Source organism: Canis aureus, chromosome 4 (assembly GCF_053574225.1).
Source record: "Canis aureus isolate CA01 chromosome 4, VMU_Caureus_v.1.0, whole genome shotgun sequence".
In the NCBI taxonomy this organism is placed as follows: Eukaryota; Metazoa; Chordata; class Mammalia; order Carnivora; family Canidae; genus Canis; species Canis aureus.
In genome coordinates this window covers 88,626,476-88,651,455 of record NC_135614.1, presented here as the reverse complement: position 1 = coordinate 88,651,455, position 24,980 = coordinate 88,626,476, and the positions used below count along the sequence as shown (strand labels likewise).

The 24,980-nt window shown below is 53.1% G+C and overlaps 1 protein-coding gene across 7 annotated transcripts in view; it reads right to left on the bottom strand.

Moving 5' to 3' along the window:
• MYO10 (myosin X) overlaps window positions 1-24,980 on the bottom strand; it is a 195,832-nt gene that overhangs the window by 12,718 nt on the left and 158,134 nt on the right. For 6 of the 7 annotated variants that reach the window (XM_077896391.1, XM_077896393.1, XM_077896389.1 and 3 more), the window contains 12 exons: window positions 24,484-24,608; window positions 24,277-24,391; window positions 17,970-18,076; window positions 16,919-17,128; window positions 16,522-16,567; window positions 14,726-15,601; window positions 13,421-13,544; window positions 9,194-9,437; window positions 6,047-6,142; window positions 2,932-3,025; window positions 2,075-2,130; window positions 238-380 (listed from right to left, as the gene is read on the bottom strand). In XM_077896391.1, coding sequence (XP_077752517.1) covers window positions 238-380; window positions 2,075-2,130; window positions 2,932-3,025; window positions 6,047-6,142; window positions 9,194-9,437; window positions 13,421-13,544; window positions 14,726-15,601; window positions 16,522-16,567; window positions 16,919-17,128; window positions 17,970-18,076; window positions 24,277-24,391; window positions 24,484-24,608 — 2,236 coding nt within the window. The remainder of the gene's footprint in view (window positions 1-237; window positions 381-2,074; window positions 2,131-2,931; window positions 3,026-6,046; window positions 6,143-9,193; window positions 9,438-13,420; window positions 13,545-14,725; window positions 15,602-16,521; window positions 16,568-16,918; window positions 17,129-17,969; window positions 18,077-24,276; window positions 24,392-24,483; window positions 24,609-24,980) is intronic. The other variant, XM_077896394.1, reaches the window with a different exon arrangement.

The window sequence follows — 24,980 nt, the reverse complement described above, 5'->3', positions numbered from 1 at the left end:
AAGAACCACGAAGGGAAACACCCAACAGCAGGTAGCCCGCAGGATACTGACAGGCAGGTCCTGCTGCCACATATTTGCTAGAAAGGGCCACCGCCACGTCTCATGTGATTTTTTTTTCTTTTAAAGCGACTTCAGGAGTCTCGAATTCTCACAAACACTGCTCCCATGGGAGACGCCACAGGGTCCCTGCCAAGGGAAACCGAGCTTCAGGACTGAGCCAGGCATGGCAGCAGTCACCTCTCACGATAAACTCCTGGCCTTCCACTCTGGTGTCGCCCTTGGATCTCTGCAGCAGGGTTATCCAGTGATGCATCTCCTCTGGCGTGTCAGCGTTGCAGTGGAGCACCCGGTTGGCCGTGATGATCACAAACGAGTTGGGTCTGCGCAACGGGGCGAGAAGGAAGCAAACAGCCTTAACTCGACTGGCGGCACCAGCCGTTCGAACTGAGACCCAGACGCCGGTCTCCTGGCTCAAGGGTCACAGGGGTTAAAAACCACGGTGCCGCTCGCGGCTCAGGCCCAGGCAGATGTCGCCCACTCCCGCAGGAGCTGCTTTATGCATCACTGACCCTTACACTTGGAGCAACACACTCTGGAGGCCCTCCAAGGGGAAACACTGCCTCATGCAAAACTTTCCGGATGACACTGGGTTTGGGGGGTGGAGGGGGCCGGGGGAGCTAAATAAGGAGACGGTGCAGGGAAATCCTTTTGGGCGCCTCTCCAAAGTAACTTTCTTCCTGCCCCTGGGTCCTGCCTGGGATCGTGCTGCCGAGGGGCGGGCGTGCAACGTCGGGCAGCAGTAAGAGGACATTGGCAGTGGGGGAACATGGAACATCTGACACGATGGCTGACGCCTGCTACCAAAGCCACCCTGGGCCGTGTTTGCACAGCAGTCTCACAGAGGCTCATTTCCCAGTCGGGGATCAGGGAATGATGGAAATGCACTTTCTCCCTCCTCCCTTTGGCCTGGCAATGCCCTGCATCGGTCCTGGGCTCCTGCTCCTGGGCGGTCCTGCATCAAACCACTCAAACTAATGACGGTGAACGATTTCTTGCAGGTGCTCGACTGCTGACTGTAGTTAAGTGCTGCAGAAGGTCGAGAAAAAGCAAGATTCCCAGGACTGGAGTAGGCAGACAGGTGCTCCTTAGAAGTAAGAGACTTTTCTAAAGCTGACGGGAGAAGGACGGCCACTGGAGGGAGAGAGGGGCCGAGGCGGGGATGGAAGGTCCTACACGTGGATCCTCATGTGCCCAGCCTGCCGGAGCAGAGGAGACTGAGGGAGACACAGGTCGATATGGCTAGAACCTGACTGTCAGAATGACATCTGCACGACTACTGACAACACACACTTGTCAAGGCCCCCGAGCCAGGTGCGGGGTGGGGCGGGGTGACACCAGGCGATGGGTCTGGGGTTCCGAGGGGCCTTGGTCAGTGGCCCGATGGAGACTCCAGGTCATTCTGCCTGCTAGGCGCTGTTTTCGTTGTGAGTAGGAATACGTCTCCACTGGCTTTCTAAAGCTGCGTTCCTGAAGGCAGCAGCCAATTTTCATTCTTACTCAGAATTCAAACAGCAGCAAAGGAAAATAGAGACGATGAAGACAAAGGTCAGTGGTACAGACTCCTGAGGCCATCTGCCTTCGAAACACGCTGGTGCAAGGGCACGGATAAGGTGGGGACGTCAGGGAAGAGCGTCTGTGGGTTCATCAGTGTCCTATGTCAACGTTGCCACCAGAGCCCTCTTCAAGTTCATCACTGAGTCTAGAAGGGGAAGGGCACCCTCCCCATGTTGAATACTGTTTTCCTGCGCAGGCGTGGTCTTCCTCTAGGCAGTCTGGGTTTACCCCTGTACCCAGATGGAGAATATTCCTCCGGTGTGAGTGTTTCTCACTGTCCCCTTCCCCAACATCCCGAAGGTACCCAGAGAGGAGAACTTCCCGAGGACACAAAACTGGCCACAGGGAACGCAGCCTGGGATGGAGCAGGCCACCTGCAGCTCAGAATTGGCTCACGGCCCAGGAGCCTGAGCCCTATGGGGGCAGGGGGGCTGCTCGTTAGAGTCACATCCAAACTTACCTCTCGGGGCTGTCGGAGGCGCATACAGAATCAATCAGCCCCACGTCCAGCGTGCCCTGAAAGGGAGCAAAGCCGGGGCAAGAGACCCGTGTGAGCTCCGCGCACGCGGCCATGATGTCCCTCCCCAGACTACGATGTCCACAGGCACGCAAGAAAACCCCCGTCCTGTCTGTGTGAACTGCACAAGCGGAGAGTCCCCTGCACAAGCGAGGCCCCCATCCTGCTGCTGAGCCCAGCCAGCCCCTACGCAGGGCACGGTCTGCGGGTCAGTCGCTTAAGAGAAAAAAGTCGATTAATTAATCTATCTTTGTGCTTAAGTGTTTTAAGCACTTAAAACACTTTAATTAATCTATCTTTGTGCTTAAAACACTTTTGGTGAGAAGGGTTTATAAATTTCTTTCAACCGTACAGGTTTTCTGGCTCACAGTACGGTCCGTCACCAAACTCTAGACAGACTCTAAGAAACTCTGTACGTTGCCCTCAGGAGAAATTACAGCCTTGCTCTAAAATAGGACCATCCGGTCTGTGTGCATCTAGCATGCAGTGAAGACGGAAAGAATGCGAGTCAGAATTCGCTGAGTCCCTTGAAGGAATGTATGCTGTACTTCCACGGTTTCATAAAACTCAGGAATTTTGGGGGGGGCGGTTCTTGGAATGTTTAAAGTGGGAGGGCTGGAACCTAGGACTACTACCATCTTCTTTCACTTACTCTCTTTTCTGCAGGATCTTTAAACAAGATAGTCCTGGTTTTCTCTTTAATTGTTACTCTTGTGGTTGAGTGCCCAGAACCCCCAGCGCCCTCCCACGCCCGCGGGGACGCCCCTCCCCTACCCCCCTCCCCCGCAACGCCCACGCACCACGGCATTTTGCGGGTTGGCCTGCTCATCGTGCATCTCCCGGATCTCCTGGTCGGTGGACGCGTGCACCTGGCTCAGCACGCTGAACCACTGGCTGCAGGGAAGAAAGCGCGGGTCAGGGGGCTGACTGCTGCTGGCAACCAGCACCTGGCACCCTTCTTGCCACCTTCTCTGTGAAAACGACATTTCCTCTGGGCGACTTGGTTTTTCACGTGCCTACACTACTCACGGGTGAAGGGGGGCTTCACGCGGCCTGCAGCGGGCAACGCCCAAGGGCCTGTAGCTGCCACCTGCTGCAGGCTGGGACCCATGAGACACCCTCTCCTCCAGCCACCCCCAGACCTTGCGCAGGTGATGAGCACGGGGAGGAGATCCTCAGTTACATCAAGGATCCTTACTGAAGATGTGACCTATAACCTCGGGAATATTCAAGTGCCTTCCATTTTTTTAAAAGTGAATTGCAGGGTAAGAAGGCCAGTGATGTCCGGGTACCTCCTCAAGGTGGCCCCTGAGGTACGTGCCCCGCTCACTCCAGGATGCAGTTTCCAACCACCTGATAGATAGATGAGGATAGATGCATCCTTCCTTCCTTCCCTCCCTTCTTTCTTTCTCTTTCTTTTAAATGTTTTAACTTGTTTGACAGAGTGAGAGAGAGCACAAGCAGGGGGAGGGGCAGAGGGAGGGGGAGAAGCAGACTCCCCGCTAAGCAGGGAGCCCAATGCAGGGCTCGACCCCAGGACCCCGGGATCATGACCCGAGCCACCCAGGAGCCCCAGGTTTTCTTTTTCTTTTCTTTCTTTCTTTTTTTTTTTTTTTTTAACCTGATACAATTTCTACGTAAGTATGAATAAAAACAGAGGAGAGCTGGAAACAGGAAACAATTGCTTGAAGCAGAAAGTGCAAAGTTATCTTGACCTGAGAACTCCTCTATCTTAACCTGAAATGAGCTTTCTCACTTGCAGCCCCATTAGAGTCAGACAATAAAGGAAAACAGGCCCACCCCAGAAAAGTCAAGCTGAACAAAAGCTGTGATGCAACTAGAAACACAATACAGGCTTGAGGAGAAGGACCACAAATATCCACTCGTCCGTCCATCTGTCCATCCAGCATCTATCAAGCAACTCTAAAATGTGAGAGGCACCAGATGCGAGACGCTATGACATCCTTCTCCCGCAGGGGCTAAGAAGACCAGTAGGTACAGCGTGTACAGCACTTGGTATAGGGCAGGAGATGTGAGCAAAACATGCGCGCCTGCCTTTACAGAAATGTCAGTCATGCCAGGTATCCACAACAAGGCACTAAAATCTATCTCCTATGATCCCGAAGGAGAAAAATGTGACCCAGGGGCTTGAAAATAGGCAACATATACAGATTCTTTGGGAACCCAAGGGAGACGTCTCAATGTAAATTTGCTTCATCAATTCTGATGAACTCAAAAGCAAGACCTGAGTCACTGCTTCATGAAGCTCAACAATTCCCCAAATCACTGAAAAGCACACGAGTTCAAGATGCAGGTAGGCCACATGGGATCTCCCCCTCTCATATGCATGCACACTCAAATTTGCACATTTCTCCTCTTGAGTCAAATTTAACTTCATCTGAGAAGAAGTCTTAAAAAAATGTGTCCTCCTGGTGAAGGGAAGAAGTCCCCTGCTAAAACATCCCAGATGTGGGGGCACCTGGGTGGCTCAGTGAAATGTCCAACTCTTGATCTCAGCTCAGCTCAGATCTTAATCTCGGGGTCATGAGTTCAGGCCCTGCCTGGACTCCACACCCAGCATGGAGCCCGCTTGAAAAAAGTCCCAAATGTTAAATTTAGCAGGTTGATTATGGCATCAAACAGAGAGGATGGCTACCAAGCGCTGGTCCTATAATTCAACTGAAAAGCTATGGGCTTTCCCTGGACCCCAACCAACCCCAAGTGGTCTCCAGGAGGCCCAGATGGGCTATAATTCCAGGTTTGCTTGTTTTTCCAGTCTGTGTCATCAATTATGGATCTAAGCAGGGTTTTCATGCATTCCCATGGGAAGAATTACTCTTTGCCCTTAACGCTGTTACCATGGTGTTGTATCAACTCAAACGTTCAAAGGGCAGAGAGAGGGGTAGTGAGGCACCAAGAATTCGTGACAAAATTCTAATGATTCCCAAGGTCAAAAGTAAGGGTTTTAGGCTGAAGATGCTCTCTGGCGTTGCTCAGAGACGACAGGTACCTCCAACACAACCCTGGGGCTCACAAAGCAGCAGGAGCAGACCAAGAGACGCTCTCCTGTGTCTCCTCCCCTGCATGACCCTGTGATCTATCACACTGGGGAGCCGATACCAGTTCGCTCGTACTTCATTCCACGTCCCCCCTAGAATGGAAAGTAGGAACATGAGACTACTTGGTTCGGCCAATGGACACCAAGCACACTGTCCTTTGAGTGCGGTCACCAATCTAAGTTCTTGAAGAACCATGAGAAACGTGATGCCTCGGTTCAGCAGGACTGAGCTGCTGTGACTTCACCCTTCCTCGTACCTGGGTCTCTACTCTGTGAGATGCGGTACGTGGTAACAGTGGTAATAGTGCTACTACCTCGTAGGCAGCCGTGAGAATTAAATGAGGTGATATACGTGAAGCGTCTCAGAATTTTGCCTGAAATGCGGTAATTCTCTAGGCATCAACCATCTCCTGTCCTACCGACTTCACAAACACCTAAGTGCTGGTTGTCGCTGCAGCGCTATCGTCTACTTAAACAACTAGTGGCTGATGCTCCTGCCCTCCCAACCTTTCAGCCAACACAGGCTGTTCCCTCCCTTGCAAAGCTCACAAACTTCCAGAAGGTGGGCTTTGAGCTCTGGGTGGTTGCATGGTTTGCACACGCTGCCCGGGACAACCGAAGCCGGAGCCGCGGGAACACAGGGTCCCATGCAGCAGCACCCAAGGCTGGAAGTCCTGGTCGGCGTGCGGTCCTCATACCACCCCCACCCCCCGGGACCAGTCTGTCAAGTTCGTGATGCTTCAGCCGTCCTAACAGAAAAGCCCAATGAGAAAATCACGCACAGTCTATCCAGAGCCAGCAGGGAGGCGCCCAGGCCCGAGCAGGAGTGAGTGTGGCAGGCGCTGGCGGCATCTCACCTGGCATCCTCCGGGGATTCAGCGATGAGGTGGAAGGTCCTGTCGGCCATGATGATGTCTATCCCGTTCTCCTTGCTGGTGTTATCTATGATCTCTCTGCAAAGCAAGAGCACCAAGGCCACATCAGGACCAGAGTCCTCAACACTGAGTGGAAAAGCAACTTCACCACACTAATGACTGGATTGGAAACTGTAACCGAAAAGCCAAACACCTGCTTCAGCCTTGTTTTTTTGAGAAATGATGCAGATGCCTGTGGCGTCCGGGGGAGCTGGGCTCCTCCCCCTTCCCGAGATGGGGAGGCTCGGGCTGGAAGCAAGGGCAGGTGGGTCCTTGACTTCTCTAGTCTCGCGCCTCACTCGGCCTCCCCGAGGCTCGGGACGGCTGCCCCCCTCTGGCCCGCACCTTCCTGCTCCTCTCACTGCCCTATGGAAGGGCCCCCCAGGTGATGAGGCTGCCTTTGCGCACCCCCCCCCCCATCCTCGCAGCTTCCCATGACAGCTTAAGGCCTTGGCTGGCAACTCGGACTGAGACTGCCTGGTGGGGGCACCTTATTTCCACCGCAAGAGCAGGGCTTGGGTGTTTCTGGAGCTCCACACCACCTTGCTCTCATCATCCACAACACTGGAAGTTTAGAACCAGTGGACCAGGTCAACAAGATCGGGGTAAACACAAGCGGGTGTTGGGATAGGACCAGACAGTTGATGAAGAAGGGTCTTGGGGATAAAGCCAGCTTGCTTTGCCAAGTGATGTTGCCTAACTTTTCAGGAGTTAGTAAAACATTTACATCTACCAAACCAAACAGTCTAACTAGTTGGGAAAAATAAATATCTTACAGCGAAAATCACTGAAACAAGATAGAGTGTTTTTAAAAATCAAGATGATGCACATTCCTGGAGCAGCCTGTGACACCTGGTCTGAGCAGGAAGCAAGAGGTGACGGACGGGCCAGGAATCATCAGCCATGCATCGGGTCACAGAGTCTCTTGAGCGTCGAGGCCCCAGCGAAACCGTCCAGACCATGTCATCCTGGACAGCCACGACCTCGCATGTAAAGTGAGCGGTGAGGCTCTGATGTAGCTGGAAGGCTGTGGCTCGGAACCACGGTGGCCCAGTGGATCCTGGGAAATGTTCCGAAAACACAGCTGGGGGCGCGGGGACCCTCGGGATAGGGCCCAGGGACCTGCGCTTGTAAAAACCTTCCCTGGAAGGGGAGTGATGCTATCGTCACATCACCTGGAAACACATGCCGCGGCTTCTCCAATGACAGCAAGTGATGAAGAAAACAATGGCGGGGGTGGGGTGGTGGTGGTTGTGGTGGTGGAAATTATAAGAGATTCAAGAGATCTATGAATGGAATAAAAATTATAGGCCTTATTTGGATGCTGATTGGAATAAACCAACTGGAACCAACAAGAGTGTTACCGCCTCCGTTTGCAAGACCAGGGAGGAATTTTGAACCATGACTAGAGTTTGGACTAAGAAGTTAATGTTATTTCTTTAAATGTTGTCGCCACAATGTCATTATGTATTAAGACTCCTACATTCTAAGTGCAGAGTAAAATATTCAGGACTAGAACTCTGCTGCCGGGAACTTGCTGTGCAGAACACGGAGGGCGTAGGGGCGTAGGGAGGCTGGGGTTCCTGGTGGGCACAGAGGCCATGGCTGGGGGGGGTGCGGGGCGAGCACGGGGACTTCATTATATCTGCCTACTTCTGCGGGGCACAGATACTTTCTGTAACCAAACATTTCAAAATACAAAGGGGATGATTTTAATTCAGGTCAATTAAAATAATCTTAATGTGGTAAAACCCTGACAGCTCCACACCCTCCCTCCGAACAGGGCGGAGGCAGCCCAATGACAGCTGTGTCCTTGACCCTGACACTCACAGAGCACCCGGGACCAGGGCGTTATTAGGGGGCATGGGGTGAGGTTCAGGGGCTCATCCAGGATCCCCACTGTGAGATCCCTTCCGCCCTCCTCTGAGCCTCCTGGCTTTGCTGACCTTCTGGGGGGTCGGTGAGAGCATCAGGCAGGCAGGGCCGAGGCCCAGGCAGAGCTGTGAAAATCCCAGCCCCACACGGACTCCATTCCCCAGCCTCGGCTCCTCACAAACCCCAGGGGGCAGCCTGGAGGAGTCAGTACTCTGCTCTCTGCACTTCACTATTCGCCCTCAAAATCAAATAAATGTGTAGATTCCCCGCTTTTCAATAAATAGTCATTTGACTCCCTGCTTTTCAATAAATAATCCTCTAACTTTGCCGATGCTGGTCACGAACAATGTGCTGTCCTCGGGTCTCGAGGCTTCAGGAGTGAATCACTCTCAGAGCTTATTGTACTCATTTTCTAACTACGGTGACTGCTTGGTTTTAAGTGAAGCAGTGGCCGTGGGTTATCCCAAAACACTTCACATGTAGCATTGAGGTGCCTGGCTGCTGCTAAGCCCAACAATTTCCTGCAAACTTTAATTTTTAACCCAACTAATGGGTCCTCAATAGTCCAGTGCTTTGGTTCTACAAGTGGGTAGCAGAGAAAGGGGCTGTGTGGGATTCCGGGCCTGGTTCTGTTCCTCTCGTTGCTGGGAACAGAGGTGGCTGGCACAGCCCACGTCAGTAAAAGATCAGGGATTCATTCCAGAAACATCTCCCAAAACGTTAAAACCAAAAAACCAAAATGAAGGTCGTCAAAAGTCACAATCTTCCAGTTACAAACGCCATCCTGGGGGTGCCCCGCACAACGCGGGAGAATAGTGAAGGACACAGCACTGCATACTTGGAAGCTGCGGACTGAACAGACCTGAGTCCTTGCCACCGGAAAAGAACCGCATAAGCGTGTGTGGCAACGGGCATAAGCAGACCCACCGGGGACATTGGTTTGCAACCAGGAACCAGAATGTGGAGCCCCCGGGGCCGCAGGCTGCATGGTGACAGCCCCAGGGCCAGGGAGCAGAGCCTGCAGGCCGGCAGTCTGGCCGCACGGGGCGTCCTCTCAGCACATGTACGCTGACCCACGCGGGATGAGGTCTGGGACCACAGCGCCCGGCCGACCCCAGCCCCCGGCGAATCATGAGCTGGATAGAGTGATTGGGGCACACAGACATGAACCCTGAGCACCCCCAACCGCGCCCCTGACAGGGTCTGTCCGCATACCTGGCTGCCCGGACCTCCAAGGTGCCCTTGAGCTTCTCCTCGCTGTCGTTCTCGAAGTACATCAGCTTTGACTGGCGGAGGACAAACCAGCGCTTTTTCCAGTTTCTCCGGGACAGCGTGGATGAGCCGCCGCCCTTCTTATGCAGCCAGCCCTGCTTCAGGGCCTCCTGCTTGGAGCGGAACCACAGGAAGGTTTCATCCTTGAGGACGCACCAGCGGCGCTTCCAGGAGTTCATCAAGCCACCTGCAGCCCCAGGAGCGGGGACAGAGGGGATGGACACGGTCAGTCCCGCTGGACCACGTGGCAGTAGCAGGCCTCGAGGCTCGGCCGCCCCCACCGTGTCACGCCGGCTGGCCTGAGGACGCCAATGCTGCCCTGCCTTCCAGCTCACAGCAGCCCCCCCACCCCCCAGCTGAGAGGTCTTGGTAAGATGCCCACACAGGCACAGATCACCAGCTCACGCTCCAACCCGGACTGGGTGCAGGCCGCGGGCGAGGGCCATTTCCCCAAGGGGCCGCGTGGGTCTCCAAAGGCCCCAGACAGGAGAAATTAGTCTAATTTATCTTTTAACAAGATAACAAATATTTTGTGACATCTGGGTGGCTCAGCGGTGGAGCGTCTGCTTTGGGCCCAGGGCGTGACCCTGGAGTCTTGGGATCGAGTCCCGCATTGGGCTCCCCGCAGGGAGCCTGCTTCTCCCTCTGCCTATGTCTCTGCCTCCCTCTCTGTGTCTCGTGAATAAATAAAATCTTAAAACAAACTCAGTATTCACCTATTAAAAAAAATATATGTATTTCTAGGGGCACCTGGCTGGCCCTGTCAGTAGAGCATGCAACTCTTGATCCCGAGATTCTGAGCCCGACACCGGGTGTACAGACTACTTATAAATAAAATCTTTTTAAAAATTCCTAATGCTTTTCTAGCAGAATCATTTTATCTTGGTATTCTCGATTTCCCAAGGACATTCCAGAATGACATCTTAACTACCATCAATCAAAAATCTCTTAATGAATCCACTGAAGAACATGGAATCTACCTCAGCAGTTAATTATAAAGCGACAAGTTACTTTTTTGCGATCAGCCAGTAATAAAAGTAAGGCACACATGAACAGGGATACTGAACGAATAAAGAAAATGCTTTCTTGTACAGATCGGAGATGGCGTGAAGACAGACCTCTGCAGATTAACTTCTTCAGTGACTAGCGACGTAAACCTCACACTGAAACAGGTGAGGCAGGGCCCACGCAACATGCTGGCTGGCGCGCAAAGACACTTGCTCTCACTGAACCCACTGCTGCCCCTTCTTAAGCCCCTTGCCTGCTCGCCCGGCTGAGAAGTCCGTGACCACGCGGCCACACTCCAGAGCGGTTTCCCAGCAAGCTACAAACCTGCTGGGGGCCACCAGGATAAAACTTTTTCTTTCCGATTTGTGGCTTTAATCTGGGGTTCCCAAAGCAAGCCCAGAGGAACCTGTAGCACAAAGTCATTCTATGATCTTATCGTCTTTAGGCGACAAAGGGTAATGACTGGCAATGGGTAATGACTGTTCTCGTAGGAGAACAGATGGGAACTAGACTTCTGGTGGTGGGCACCAGCAACCTGCGGAAGCGCTAACCCACTGCGCCGTACCGCTGAAGCAGAGGACACTGCTAATTGTACTTAGATCAAAAAAATGTTTTTAAGTGATAAAGGTTATCTGCAGTTGTTCTGAAGACACAGAGTATACCAGCCATCAGCAGAGCCATCAGCACAAGTTTACTGGCTCTGCTGCTCTGAAGCGGCATGTGAGACTCATCCCAGCTGCCCCCCTCCAATCCTGGGTGCTCTCTCCATGCTTTGTCCTTCACAGATTTTGATCGGTGCTATTAATTTCCTAACGGCAAACTCCTTAAGCAGACCACGAGGCTGGTGAGAACGCATTTACACTCATAAAGAAAATCTAACCACCAGGTTATATTATATTTTATGATTGGTTTCTCTGCAATGTTTGGTCACAACTTCATAAGTACTTTATTAAAAATTAAACGATAACGTATCAAAGGTTAGAAGGTGATGCATTTATACAACTTGTTTTAGTTAAAAGTTTACCAAAAATTCACTTGCTTACTTTCTTGAACTCTTTGTGCTTTAATCTTAAGATTTTGATGCTCTGAATATACCTTTACTTTTTCCTCAACTTATTTTGTTTTAATCAATTTTATGGTAATGCCATATATTCTATATATATCCATATATAATCAATGCCATATCCCTATAAAGAGTGATTTATAAGGAATTCTAAAGCTAACTTAAGGGAATTAGAATTAAATAGAGACAGGGGAAATATATACTATTAACAAAAAGCTTATATTTATTCTGAGAAATGCATAACACAATCTTTTTTTTTTTTTTGCATAACACAATCTTAAAATGCTATTAGATACATATCAGACTCTGTTCTGTGAATCTTTTCTTGACTATTCCAGTGAACACTTGATTACACAGAATTTTCCAATCTTTTTTATTCCACTGCTCCTATAAAAATTTCCACCCACCAAGGACTTCAGGCAATAGGCCCATCTCCCCTAAATTAAACCTGGTGGGGTTTCCATGAGCATTTTGGGATCTGGGGTTGAGAACAGTAGGGCTTTGAAAAGCACGTGAGCGATATTAGGAGCTAGACTGGTGTTGAAGACTGAGGGAGGCAGAAGGGGAGGGGAGGGGAAGGGGAGGGGAAGGGGAAGGAGAAGGGGAAGGGGAGGGGAGGGGAGGGAAGGGAAGAAAGAAGGGAAGGAAGGAAGGAAGGAAGGAAGGAAGGAAGGAAGGAAGGAAGGAAGGAAGGAAGGAAGGAAGGAGGAAAGAAAGAAAAAGAGAAAGAAAGAAAGAAAGAAAGAAAGAAAGAAAGAAAGAAAGAGAGAGAGAGAAAGAAAGAAACAAAAAAACTAGGTGAAGAAGAACAGGAAAACTACTGAGGAGGAGAGTGATATGAAAAAAAGATAAACATGCCACTAGGAGAGAAAAGCAAAGAACAGGAGAAACAGGGAAAGGGAGTACAGAAGTCAACACTGCTTCATGGAGGGAAACAGAAGGAAGGCTAATGAGAAGTGAAGAGTTAGGCAAACTTGTCGACAGAATGAGGAGGGGAGGGGAGGAGGGGGGCATCATCAGCGGGGTGATGGTTCTTGTCATCCCTGCCCATCCCCAGGTTTGGACCTGTTCTCTCATCTAGCCTGGAGCCGGATTGACCCTTCTTTCAGGGACCCGTGTGAAAGCCCAGCCAAAACCTGGTGAGGACTGCGTCTCCTCTGGGCCCCGCCACCACCCAGAGGTCAGGGTTGAGGGGCGCCTGGAGGCTCAGTAGGCTAATGTGTCCAACTCCTGATTTCGGCTCAGGCAGGTCAGGATTTCAGGGTCATGAGGTGGAGTCCCACATGGGGCTCTGCGCTGGGCGGGGAGCCTGCTGAAGATTCTCGCTCTCTGCCTCTCCCTCTGCTCCTCTCCACCCCCACCCAAGCAAATTAAAAAAAAAATAAATTAAAAAAAATAAAATAGAAGTCAGAGTAGAGACCATGAATTAGGACTACAAGGTCCTAATTAAGTTCCTTTCCAAAAGGAACATGCTCTGAAGTCTTCCAGGGTCAGGGGCCACTAGGTCCAGTGGCAGCCACAGCATACAACCCAAATCCTCCTCATGCAGTGCGGGGTAGACGGCAGGTGAGCAGTAAGGTGAGGGGTACCCCTGGCTCAGACCTTTACTTCTCTTGTAAAGGAAACCCTGGGGGTCCTCCAACACTCCCGTGGCAGGAGAAGGTGTGGTTTGCCACAGAAGGGGCCACACCGATGCCAGCAAGAGTGTGTGAGAGAGAAAGGAAGGAAAGGAAAAAGGAAAAAGGGAAAAGGGAAAAGGGAAAGGAACAGTGGGGGGAGGGGTTGTTGGGGAGGAGATGTAGCAAGAGAGGGGCAGAGCACAGAAATGAGATGGGGTGGCAAGAGGGAGGAGCCAGGGGCTGAGGACGGGATGGTGGCCACACTCTACCCTACAGCAGGCACCAGCGGTGCGCAGTCCAGGCAGCCCTCCGGGAGGTGTGACCGCGACAGCCACGCATCCCCCATGCACCTAAGAGGACCCGACACCAGGTGAGGGCAATGGAGTCTTCCTGGTCCTGCCCACAATCAGCCTCCATGGAAACAAAACCTCAGTTTTCCACCACACTACCCCCAACCCAAGCGCCCCTGACAGGTCATACCTTTCATGTACAGGAAGCTGTGGAAGTAAGGCAGCGTGACGCAGCTGTACACGGAGTCGCGCCGGTAGGAAAGTTCATCGTCTGTATCAAATCTAGAGTCAAAGTCTTCCTCACTGTCTTCAAACTGTACGAGAAGGAAAGAGCCAGTGGTGAGCCAAACAGAAACAGAAAAAGCCACAAGAAGGCCCAGCATCTGTCATCACCGAAAAAAATAAAAACCCAAGAGAAGCAACCTGTGGACTCGTACCATTACCACACAGGGTGGCCATCAAATCAACCAACCAATCAATCAATCCATCACAAAATAGGGACCATTAAGGTCAAATGATCTGTGGAATTGACACATTGTGAGACATACCTTGATCCAAAGGCTTTTCTAGAAACCCTGTTCAAGGGTATAATTTTCATCAAACCATACAAGAGCGAACTCCCTTTAAATTACTATGATAAAAATACCTTCAAGTCTTAGAAAATCAAGGGGATACTTAATGCACGCCCCCAGACGTAAGCCCATAAGCTGGAAAGGGCATGGGTAAGCCACAGAAAAGTCCAGAACCAGGCAGCACATCCCGGGAGGGGACGTGGAGCCAGGGAGTCTGGTTGTGCAGTGAGCCCAGGGCCATTCCAGCTGATTCAGGGCAGGCCTGCCTTCCCTACCTGCTGGGCTGCTGGGACAGCGCACACACCCCAGTGTCCTCGGGAAATGCCAGCTTGCTTGGGTGGGGGGGGGGGGGCGCATACCTTGGCTCCGTGTCCGACCTACCACCTGCCTCAAAGTTCATTTACCAGTGACGGCTGGTGGCCGGAGAAAGCGGCGGACAACCATCCTCAAGAGCTCGACTTGGAAAGATAGGCTGGTCCACCCCCGGGGGGTGGGCACGGGTGAGGGTCACACAGACAACGACGGCACCAACCCCACGCCCCTGGGAGAAGGCGCAGAGGACTGCGCCCCTCGGAGCTGGAGCAGTAGGCCCCCAAGCTGTCGTCCACCCCCACCCTGCACCCCTGGGGGGGGCTCACCAAGGACTGTGCCCCCCTTGGAGCTCACCGAGGACTGAGCCCTGTTGGAGCTGGAGCAGTAGGCCCCTGAGCCGTCATCCACCACCACCCTGCACCCCCACCCCCCGGGGGGGGCTCACCAAGGACTGTACCCCATTGGAGCTGGAGTGATTGGCCCCTGAGCCATCGTTCACCGCCACCCTGCACCCCTGGCGGGGGGGGGGCCTCACGAGGACTGTGCCCCCTCAGAGCTGAAGTGGTAGGCCCCCTCCCTGTCATCCACCCCCACACCCCCAGGGGGCTCACCGAAGACTGCGCCCCCTCCGAGCTGAAGCGGTAGGCCCCAGAGCTATTGTAGGTGCCCACGGAGCAGCGGTAGTCTGGGGACCACTGGCTGCCGTAGGAGGTGGAGAAAGTCACGCTGCTGCCGGAGGTGGCGGCGCCGTCCTCATAGTCGTCCCGGTCGTAGTCGTAGTGGCCGTCTGCCGACGGCAGGGCCCCCCCGCCCTGGGGCATGCAGTAGGCGGGCTCCCCAGCCACCGAGATGGGCTCTGACGGGCCGAGCAGGAGGGAGCCGTCCGCACTGGGGCTCACAGGCACCACCGTGTCATTCATGTACGGGTCCTCCTCTGACGATTCGTCGCTCGTGCGGATGCCACTGGTCCTCTGGTCCGAGTGGCCGTGCTCACTGGGGTTGGGCGAGTCCTTGAAGGCGTCGTCGTCGGCCTCGAAGCCCTCGTCCACCTCCTCCTCGGGGTACGGCTGGCTGAAGTTGAAGCTGGGCCTCTGGGCGACCGCGCCCTCTGCACCCTCCGCGCCTGGGGCCTCTGCGCCCAGGGCCTCGCCGCCCGCCGACAGGGAGCGCTCGATGTGGCGGACGCACTCGTCGATCTCGTCAAAGTTGAGCGACTCCAGGAACTCCTGCGCAGCGCGGCACGCCTCGTCCTCCAGCCGCCGGAGCTCCTCGTCGCGCAGCTGCTGCAGCTTCTGCAGGGAGGCCTCGGTCAAGGACAGCTCCTGCCGCTCCTTCATGCGCTGCAGGTCCTCGATCTCCTTTTCCAGGCGGAGGATCTCCTCCACCTGCTTGTTCTCCTTCTGCTTCTCTAGGTCGCAGTGCAGCTCGGCTGCCCTCTGGCTCTTCTGCAGGGCTTCCAGCTCCTGCTGCCTCCTGGCGGCTTCCTCCTGGGCGGAGGACGGAAGAGGTCAGAGAGGGCCCCTGCAACCAGGGCGAGCACGGCCATAGATAGCCCCAGGACACCTGGATGTGCCTTCTGGGGGCTGATGCCCTCTGCTCCAAATTGGTACGCAGAAGCCCTAATCTCCTGCACCATGGAATGGGTATTTGGAGATGGGGCTTTTGTTATTTCTTAAAGATTTCATTTACTTATTCATGAGAGACACAGAGGAAGGCAGAGACACAGGCAGAGGGAGAAGCAGGCTCCATGCAGGGAGCCTGACGTGGGACTCGATCCCAGGACCCCAGTGTTACACCCTAATCTCAACCGCTGAGCCACCCAGGTGCCCCTGGATATGGGGCTTTAAAGATGTGATTAAGTTAGAATAAGGACAAAAAAAAAAAAAAGTTAGAATAAGTCCAGGAGGTGGGCCGTAACCCCATCTGACTGGTGTCCCTGAAGGTCCAGGAGATTGGAACACACACATGCACACACCAGGGATGCACACACACACATGCAAGACCACAGGAGGACACAGCGAGGAGGTGGCCATGTGCAAGCTAAGGAAGAGGCGCCTTGAGAGAAATGAAACCCGGGACACCTTCACCTTGGGGGTCTGGCCTCCAGAGCTGCAGCACTATTTCTGTTGCTTAATCCACGCAGGCTGTGGTACTTTGCTACGGCACCGCTAGCAAACTAAGACAGCAGCGACTCTGCGTTAGAGAAATTACGCAGTGTCCACACTTAAAACCTTAGACATCAACAGAATTGTACTCAGTTGCAATAGGTTGCATCATAAACATCTCCTCTCAGATTCCTCTGTCATCTTTATACTTCATTTTAGTTTAGAATCCTTGAATTTTCAAAGTGTTTGAGGTGGGAAGGAAAGGGGTTAGCAAGCTGACGCACGGGCACGGCATTCTTTACCTGTTGGGTGCGGAGCTCAGCCTCTCTTCGTGCCCTCTCTCTTTCTCTAAAAACCAGTAAATAAAAAAAAAAGACGGTGATAATAACCAAAAGCAATGGGAAAAAGTCCCAGAAGCACTTTTCAGAGAGAGCTCCCTTTTTAAAGACAGCTTTGCTAGAGACAACTTAAAAAGGATGAAGGATGAACCCTCTTCCTTTGGTAAATGACTCATTCTGTACATGAATAAACATGCACATAACTCGGTCTTCGATGCTGCCAAGGAATTCTATATCCAGGCCTCCAAGAGGTAGTTTTAAACAGCAGCATCCCCTGGGAATTCTTGCTGCAGGAATGCATATTGACCTTAAAACTCAGAAAGTGTCCTTCTGCTTCATCGGAGCAAGAAAGCTACTATACCTCTCCTCTTCCTCCCATTTCCTCTTTTCTTCCTCCGCCCGCTTCTCTTCCAGCAGCTGCCTGTAAATTCTCCGGGCGATCTGGCCTCTGAGTCGCTTCTGGAAAACTATGGCGGCTTTCCTCAGGTGCAAGAATCTCCTCCTCAGAAGGAACGCTCTGTAATTCTTCTGTATGATCACCACACAATAAAGGACCTTTCGGTATTGCTTTCTGAAAATGAAGACAAAAGCCACACAACAGAAGAGCTGTTGAGGTAACGAGGCTCTGAGCTCTTCAAATGGGTTTGCGTTAATGCTACGAGACAAAAGAAGAGGGCCGAGTCTGGAAAGTCTCATTATGGAACCGTAGCGACCAGGAGGCCCCTTCGGACCAAACAAAACGGAAGAAAAACAAAAGAATAATAACAAACAAAACAAGAGCAAGGACCTTATCATTATCTTGGCTAAATAAACCCATGACCCCTAACGCTGACTTGGAAGCATCCCGGCAGTGACAGCCCAGCCCCATAGCGCTGGGCCCTAAACAGCCCCGAAGAGACTTGATGCGGTCCCTGTTCTCACGGCAGGGCGGGGGCCCTAGCGCGATGGTCCTGCACCCGAGAGCATGGAGCGACATGGGGTTCCACGGGGCCTGCAGGTCCGCATGGGGGACAGGACTTCAGGGCGTGAGGCAAGCAGCTGCCCCCCTGGGCAAACACGGGAGCGGCGCCCGTGGACCCGATGGGCTAACAGTGGAGTCCACAGCAAGGCGGCCTGCCTCCAGTACGAGGCACAGAGGGACGGGGTAAACAATTTAAATGTCTCAGCACCGTCCCCTCCTGTCACTGCTCTAATGGAGACACCGGAAGGCCCCCGGCCAGCTTTCCGCGCGGGGCAAGCCAACTGGGCATCGCTAGTTGGAAGCGCGACCCGGAGACTCCCCATGGCCTGGCGCTGACCTCCATCCAGGTGTCTCGTAAGTAAAAGCACGCAAGGGCCACCCCCGCCCGGTGATGCGCGCCGGGGGAGGCCTCCCCTTGGCGTGCCACGCCGTCCCTCTCTGGGCTTCTTACCGTGCCAAGTAGCCCAAGACGTGGGCCCGGATCACCATGGCCGCCCTCGTAACTTCCTCCTCCCGTTGCTTCTCCAGCTTCTGCTCCAGGGATTCTCGGAGGAAGACCTGCCAAGGCAAAGTGACGCATCAGAAGTAAAGAACAGGGCTGGTGAACGCAGGTTCTTGCCGAGTCAGCTCTTTTGGAGGGAAGGCTTTCTTTACTCTCGGGAAATGTGCTCCAAACACACAGTCTGCTCTGAACGGTGCTTCTCCAACTTCCTGTGGGGAAACGCTGCTTTGTTTTTTAAACTTTCTACTTGTGATGCACTAAGACATGTGAAAAATACAGTCAAAATATATGACCAGGAAGAAGCAGCAAATAAAGTCCCCCCGGGCCGTTTTGTTGGTTAGAGGACTGTGAGGTTGACATCAAAGCTCACACTCCCTTCAGCGGGACTACGAGCTCGTGAACAGCACCAGTCCTGCATGAAGTGTAAATCACAAGAAACGCAGAGATGCTCTATGCTAAAAAAAGAAAAGAAAGAAAGGGAGGGAGGGAAAAAAAATCCAACAACTTTGCACAACTTACTTTGGTAGTACATGGAAACTCTCTCTGCAGGACTGTCAAGTGACAACAGTCACAGTGTCTAGGCCTCAAAAAATTTTAATGCACATTTAAAAAATTGACATTAAGAATGTAATTCTGAAGGGTGCCTAGGGGGCTCAGGGTGTGACCCTGGGGGTCCTGGGATCGAGTCCTGCATCAAGCTCCCCTCAGGGAGCCTGCTTCTCCCTGTGCCTGTGTCTCTGCCTCTCATGAATAAATAAATAAAACCTTAAAAAAAAAAAAAGTAATTCTGAAGTTAGAACTGAACCGTTTCCGTTCCATTTCAGTCTGATCCTCACAAGAATACCAGAACTGGGACAAAACCGATCCCAGCAATTTGCTGGCCTGTTTCTGGGAACAGGCACCTCAATCCTGTGCGTGTTAAGTTTGTGAAGTGTATCTGGTAATTGGCATTCTGTATCAGCATTCCCAATACTTGAAAAGATGTGAAGACATTAAGACCCTCCCTCGACCACGGTAGCTTTTAATTTCATAATTTTGGATTTACTGCACGCATAAGAAATTCCGAACTATTCCCTAGAAGAACTAGTGCCAAACATTTGTATGCTTTTCTGTTAACGTTCAGGGCAGCCTGGAAGCATCCTGCTGGTGGTGGGCGGGAGGCTAAACGACACTCTTTCCCACTCATGATGTTTTGATTTATGTGCCTCTGACTCATTCTGGCCCATAATGATGCAGGATGTTTTCTTAATAGCACATTTTCCCAGACACTCTGCTCCGTCTCTTCCAAGACATTTGGGCAGAAAAAGCACATAAAGAATCCTACCACCATGTGACTCACAGAAGCTTTACCTGCTCCCGCTCTGGGTTCCCGAGCACTGGTAAAACTCGACCACAGATCATCCTCTCAGGAAAGTTTTCCATACAACTGTCTTCCTACAATTGCAATTATATACCCTCCTGATGCCTGAAAAAACTGTTTCTTGCAGGGGGGGAGGTGGGGGTTGGAGGGGAGAAAAACAAAGGACAAAGCTACAAGTACAAAACTTCGTTACTTGATGATAATCACAAGTTTTCAGTAATATGGATTTCTGTTCAAGGCAGTTTTCGTCAAGGCTGGGCTTTGAAGAAGTCTTTAAACTTCTTTGTGACTTTCTTCAGCCTTAAAGATCCCACTCTGATGCCGGTGCCGTGGGGAGTATTTATGGGTGCGAAGGTCAAACCCTGGGGGAAGCACGGTGGTGGCGAGGCTCTAATGAAACAGATCGCAGTTCCAGTGACCATCCACCTAGTCCATGAGCAAACAGAAAGCTTTATGAAGGGAGGAGGGCCTCCCCCGATGGAAGTCTATGGGAAGTCCTGGCTGGCACCTGGCTGGCACCTGGCTGGCACCAGAAACCCAAGAGCACCTGTGTGAGCGCCGGGTTCAGGCCGGGCGAAGGCACCCTGCGCCGCCTGGTGAGCGTACCCCCCCTTCCTCTAGGGGCTCTCTCGCCAGCCCGAAGGCCAGGAAACAGCAAAACACTCTCAAGGACCGACTCAGCCTAACGATACCCAACCGTGACTTTACGCAACGCCACCCGCTGTCCCGCCAGCCTGGCGGCGGTGAGCACGTGCCCATGGTGCCGGGACGTGGCCATGGTGCAGTCAGCGTGGCCCAGCCGCTGGGAAGGGCGCCGCCCAGGCTGAGAGGGCTGTGTCCGCTCGAAGGGCCGCCCCCCGAACCCCGCTCGGCATATGATGCGAGCACCTCACTTGCCTTTGCCTCATCAAGGCCTAAGGGCGACTCTAATTCAACGTCTTTACTGCCCCAGAATGGCGGGTACAAGCCCGGCTGCACAGTCCAGGTGCTCCAAGAAACCAAAGCGCTGGCGTCACAAGCCCGCGCAAGAGTCGAAGCAGGTCACCGGCCACCCAACCTCTCGGGGTGGACACACGTGGGAACCTTCTGGACGGGCCGCTCATCGGAGGTCCCGGCAGGACTCCTGCCTTCCCTAGGAACGTTCCCTAGCGCCCACGAACTCCTGCCTTCCAAGCACAAAACGTGTTTGTATGTGAGCCAACTCCCTTGGGCCTGGCGCCGTGCTACCCTTGCTGACCATGACACCGTCCACGTTGGCCTTCGTCACGCGTGACGGGAATTTCTTCACCAGGAGATCCAGATCTCCATTAGATTTCAGGGTTTCGAATACAAAGAACCTGCTGGCAGCAGCACTGACCAAAACACACACCAGGACGTAATAAAGTCCAATGCTGGTTGGGGTCAAAGCTACTTCGCAGACACGGTTCATTTTCTTCCCCGTGTTTCTGTGGACCGCCAAGCGTCCTTCCTCCTCCTACCTCCAACTCGTCACCAGCTGAGGTTTAACTCCTGTCTAACGATCTCATCTCGATCCACGGTGAGGCCTCTCCTGGGGAGGCGGGGTCCTTACTCCCAGAGGACACAGTGCCCAATGATTGATGGGCAGCCGTGGTGTCTTCTCTCCCAGAGCCCCGTGGCCTGAAGGGCAGCGTCATCCTGTGTCTGTGGCCCCTGTGCTATGCCCGGGCCCAAGCCTCGCCTGGGGCTCGTCTCCATAATGTAACTGTAAGTGAAGGTGGACAGGTGCTCGAGGGCCTCGAGGGAGCACGAGTGTCATCTGAGATCATGACCTGTGCTGTCACTCCACGGACGAGGTGGCGGGTACCAGGAGCGTATCCGTTGGCACAGAATGCAGTATCTTTTTGATTAAAAAATCAGAGTAGGGGACACCTGGGGGGCTCAGCAGGTGAGCACATGCCTTCAGCTCAGGGCGTGATCCCAGGGTCCTGGATCAAGTCCCGCATCGGGCTCCTTGCCTGGAGCCTGCTTCTCCCTCTGCCTGTGTCTCTGCCTCTCTCTGCGTGTCTCTCATGAATAAATAAATAAATCTTTAAAAAACAAAGTCAGAGCAGGCGATGCTGTATTGTCAAGAGCTCCCGTGTTTAGGCAGCTTCCCTCTGGGGACTGAATGGGTGACATCTCGGTCCTGTTCCGTAGGGTTTCTAGCGCTTACCAGACATGGAGTGAGCTCCTAACTCTGTGCACCATGTACAAGAACGAACAATTAAGTCTACACTTGCCCCCGCATGACAGAGAAGTCTACAGGCGATGGCTGGGTTAGGTGTCACAGGCGGACGGATGGAGACGACAGAGGGGGCCTGGCTCACTCGGGGGGGATTTGTTGTGTGGGGTACAATGGGGAATGTCAGGAAGGATTCCTGTCCTAGTCTGTCTGAGCTGAGACTGGAAGGGTGAGTCAGGTAAACGGGGACGGGGTGGGGGAGAGCATCCTGAGGTGGCCCCACAAGCAGCCATGCCCAAGTGTGGGTGCGATCTGGCTCACTTCTAGCCAACAGTGTGGAACCGTGAGGGGCTGTGACCTCTGAGACTGCACTGATCATAAAGCCCCCACGTGGGGAGACCACAGCTGGACTCTCCTGCAGCCTCCAGGTCGCGGACACGTCACGCGGGGGGCAGGTGCTGAGCATGGCCCTGGGGGGCAGCCACCAACAGAACTGGGACCTGAGGCCCCACTGTGAAGACCCAGGTTCTGGCACCGCGGAAGCCTGAAGAGGCCCCCGAGCTCCAGCGGGAAGGCGGCCTGAGACCCCGGCAGAGGAAGGGTCGGCCATGCCACGCCTGGGTCCCCGCCTGGGACTCGGTGGGGCACCTCAATGTGTGTCACTGCCGCAGCTACGCTACAGGTAGCTCGTTCCACGGCACAGGTAAGCGACCTGTCACCTCTGCGGGCCACCTGCATCCTGCAGAGGGCTGAACCCTACATCCCTGGTGAGACCGCTCAGGGGCAAGGGCGCAGGCGTGGGCGCAGGCTCAGTCTGGGAGCACCTAACTCTTGATTTTGGCTCAGGTCGTGACCTCAAGATGCAGCCCCGAGCTCAGTGGGGAATGGTTGAGATTCTCTCTCCCCACTGCCCCTGCCCCACCTCCCCCCGCCCCCTCCACCACCTCCACCCTCCCCTGCTCCTCCACTGCCTCCCCCCAGCCCCCTGCCCCTTCACCTCTCCCCCAACCCTGCCCCTCCACTGCCTCTCCCCCTGTCTTTCTCTAAAATAAATCAATTTTTAAAAATAATTAAGAGAATATGTCCATTATCCAATTTCCCTCGCTGAGTGTCCCCACATGATGCCTCAATACTCGTCCCTGAGGTTCTGGACTGAATGTCTGTGCACCCTCTCCATTCCCCAGGGTGATGGTTGGATGAAGGACCTCCAGAGAGTCCGGAGGTTTGGATGAGGTCAGGTGGGTGGGGGCCTACAATGAGATCAATGCCCTCTAAGAGGAGGAAGGGAACCCAGAACTCTCTCAACCCTTGAGCTTAGAAGAGGACCCACCCTGCACCTCCAGCCCCCAGACTGTGACAAACATAGGTCTGTCCTTGAAGTCACCCAGTTGGTGGTATTTTGTTGCAGCGGCCCAAATGGACTGAGACACTCAACCACTCTCCTTTCTCCCCCACGCCTTTCTTTTATCTGAAAGACAGAGAGCTCAAGTTGCGAAGGGCTGAGGGAAAGGGAGAGAATCTTATCAGGCTGCACACTCGGGGCTGAGCCCAATGCAGGGCTCCATCATGACCCTGAGAGCCTGACTGGAGTGGAAATCAAGAGATGCTCAACCGACTGAGCCACTCAGGTGTCCCCTTTCTCTCTCTCTCTTTTTTTTTTTTTTGAAGAAACTCTTTGGTTAAAAAGAATGTAACATGAGTACAAACTTCAAAATACTCTTCTGAAGCTGCACTGCTACCTGTAGGGTCAGGAGGTTCAGCCGTGAGGCCCAGGTCTGACTTGACTTTCGAGGACGTCCACACACTCAAAGGTCAGCCCACATCCCCCGCAGCTGCCTGCTTTCTGTGCCAAGTCACATTTCGGTCGTTCCTGTGCGACGAGGCCCGGGAGTGGAGGGAAGAGACAGAGCGAGAGGCAGAGGAGGATTTGGGCTGCTCCCTGATAACAAGGAGAAAAGGTCGCACAACCAATTTTTTTTGGCTAATTTTGGCTGTTGAGGCCAAACTGTCTGGAATCGAGGGTAAAGGTCTCATCGCAGCCACACCAGCACGTTCCGAAAGTGACCTTCACTTGGTTTTCTCGACTGGATTTTTGTCAACCTACGAGATTCCAGGCTGTTGGCTGGTCTCTCGCACAACAGCTCCTGTGGTGCAGGGACGGCATTCGGCATTTTTTTTTTTAAAGATGTATTTATTTTATTCAGAGAGAGAGAGACTGAAAGGCAGAGACACAGGCAGAGGGAGAAGCAGGCTCCAAGCAGGGAGCCGACGTGTGACTCGATCCCGGGTCTCCAGGATCACACCCTAGGCTGCAGCCAGCGCCAAACCGCTGAGGCACCAGGGCTGCCCGGCATTCGGCATTTGAATTACAAATAGTTGGAAGGGTCTAGGCTCTCACTTCTCTGAAGCCAGAGGCCACCCTGCACTTCATGGCACCAAACTGCCCACCAGCCAAGAGGGGTGGACAGCCTGCAAGGAACCACACACATACACACCCAGGGTCTGGTGTTTCCAGAAACAGAGTTCCTGACAAGTCAAGGACTTCAAATAAAACATCAACTGTCTGGAGGACAAAAGACTAAGGTGGGCACGACACCATTATCTTCCAAGGTAAAAAAAAAAACAAAAAACAATCCATCAGCCCTAGCACAGGACACCGGCCCTAACACCTCTAGGAGCTGGACGGGATGACCGCTCCTCCCCTGCGGTTTTACCTTGGTCTTCCCCAGCTGCCACTCGCTGTTGGAGGAGTCATAGAGCTGCAGCAGGGCTGTGCACTTGCCCCTGATGTCGTCAGGCACCGCCGCGTTCCTCATCAGCACCTTATACCTGCAGCATAAAGACGCCCGCGTCACCTCCTAACAATTCCTCTTCTGCCAGACCCTCGGAGAAGAAAGACCATCTATTCAGCCCCGCCTTGCCTTTTGTAAAAATCCTGAAAGGGTCTTCGGACTGCATACCCAGCCTTTCGGATCCGCACCGTCTCCAGCATCCCGGAGTACCGCAGCTGGTTTAGCACAACCGCCTGGTCAAACTGGTCTGGCATCTAAAACACGCGAAACCGTGAGAAGATAAAGTTAACAAGGCCTCCCTCTCATTCTCGTTCTCTTTCTCGCTCTCTCTCTCACGCATACCCGACACAAAAATACAGAAGAAAAAGTGAACCCCACCCCCAGGGACCCATCACTTGGCTTCACAGCACCACCATCACCCCATGAATCCTGCGCCATCCACGAGCTCTTACTCCCTGCCCTTCAATTTTTGAAGTCCCAGAGTTCACATCATCTCATTCATAAATATGATCAACACCATTTCTCGATACAAACATGGCACCATCAGCATATCTTCAAAGATACCAATGATTCCCTAGTACTTATATCCATGTTCAAACAAATTTCCAACGGTTTGAACAATCATC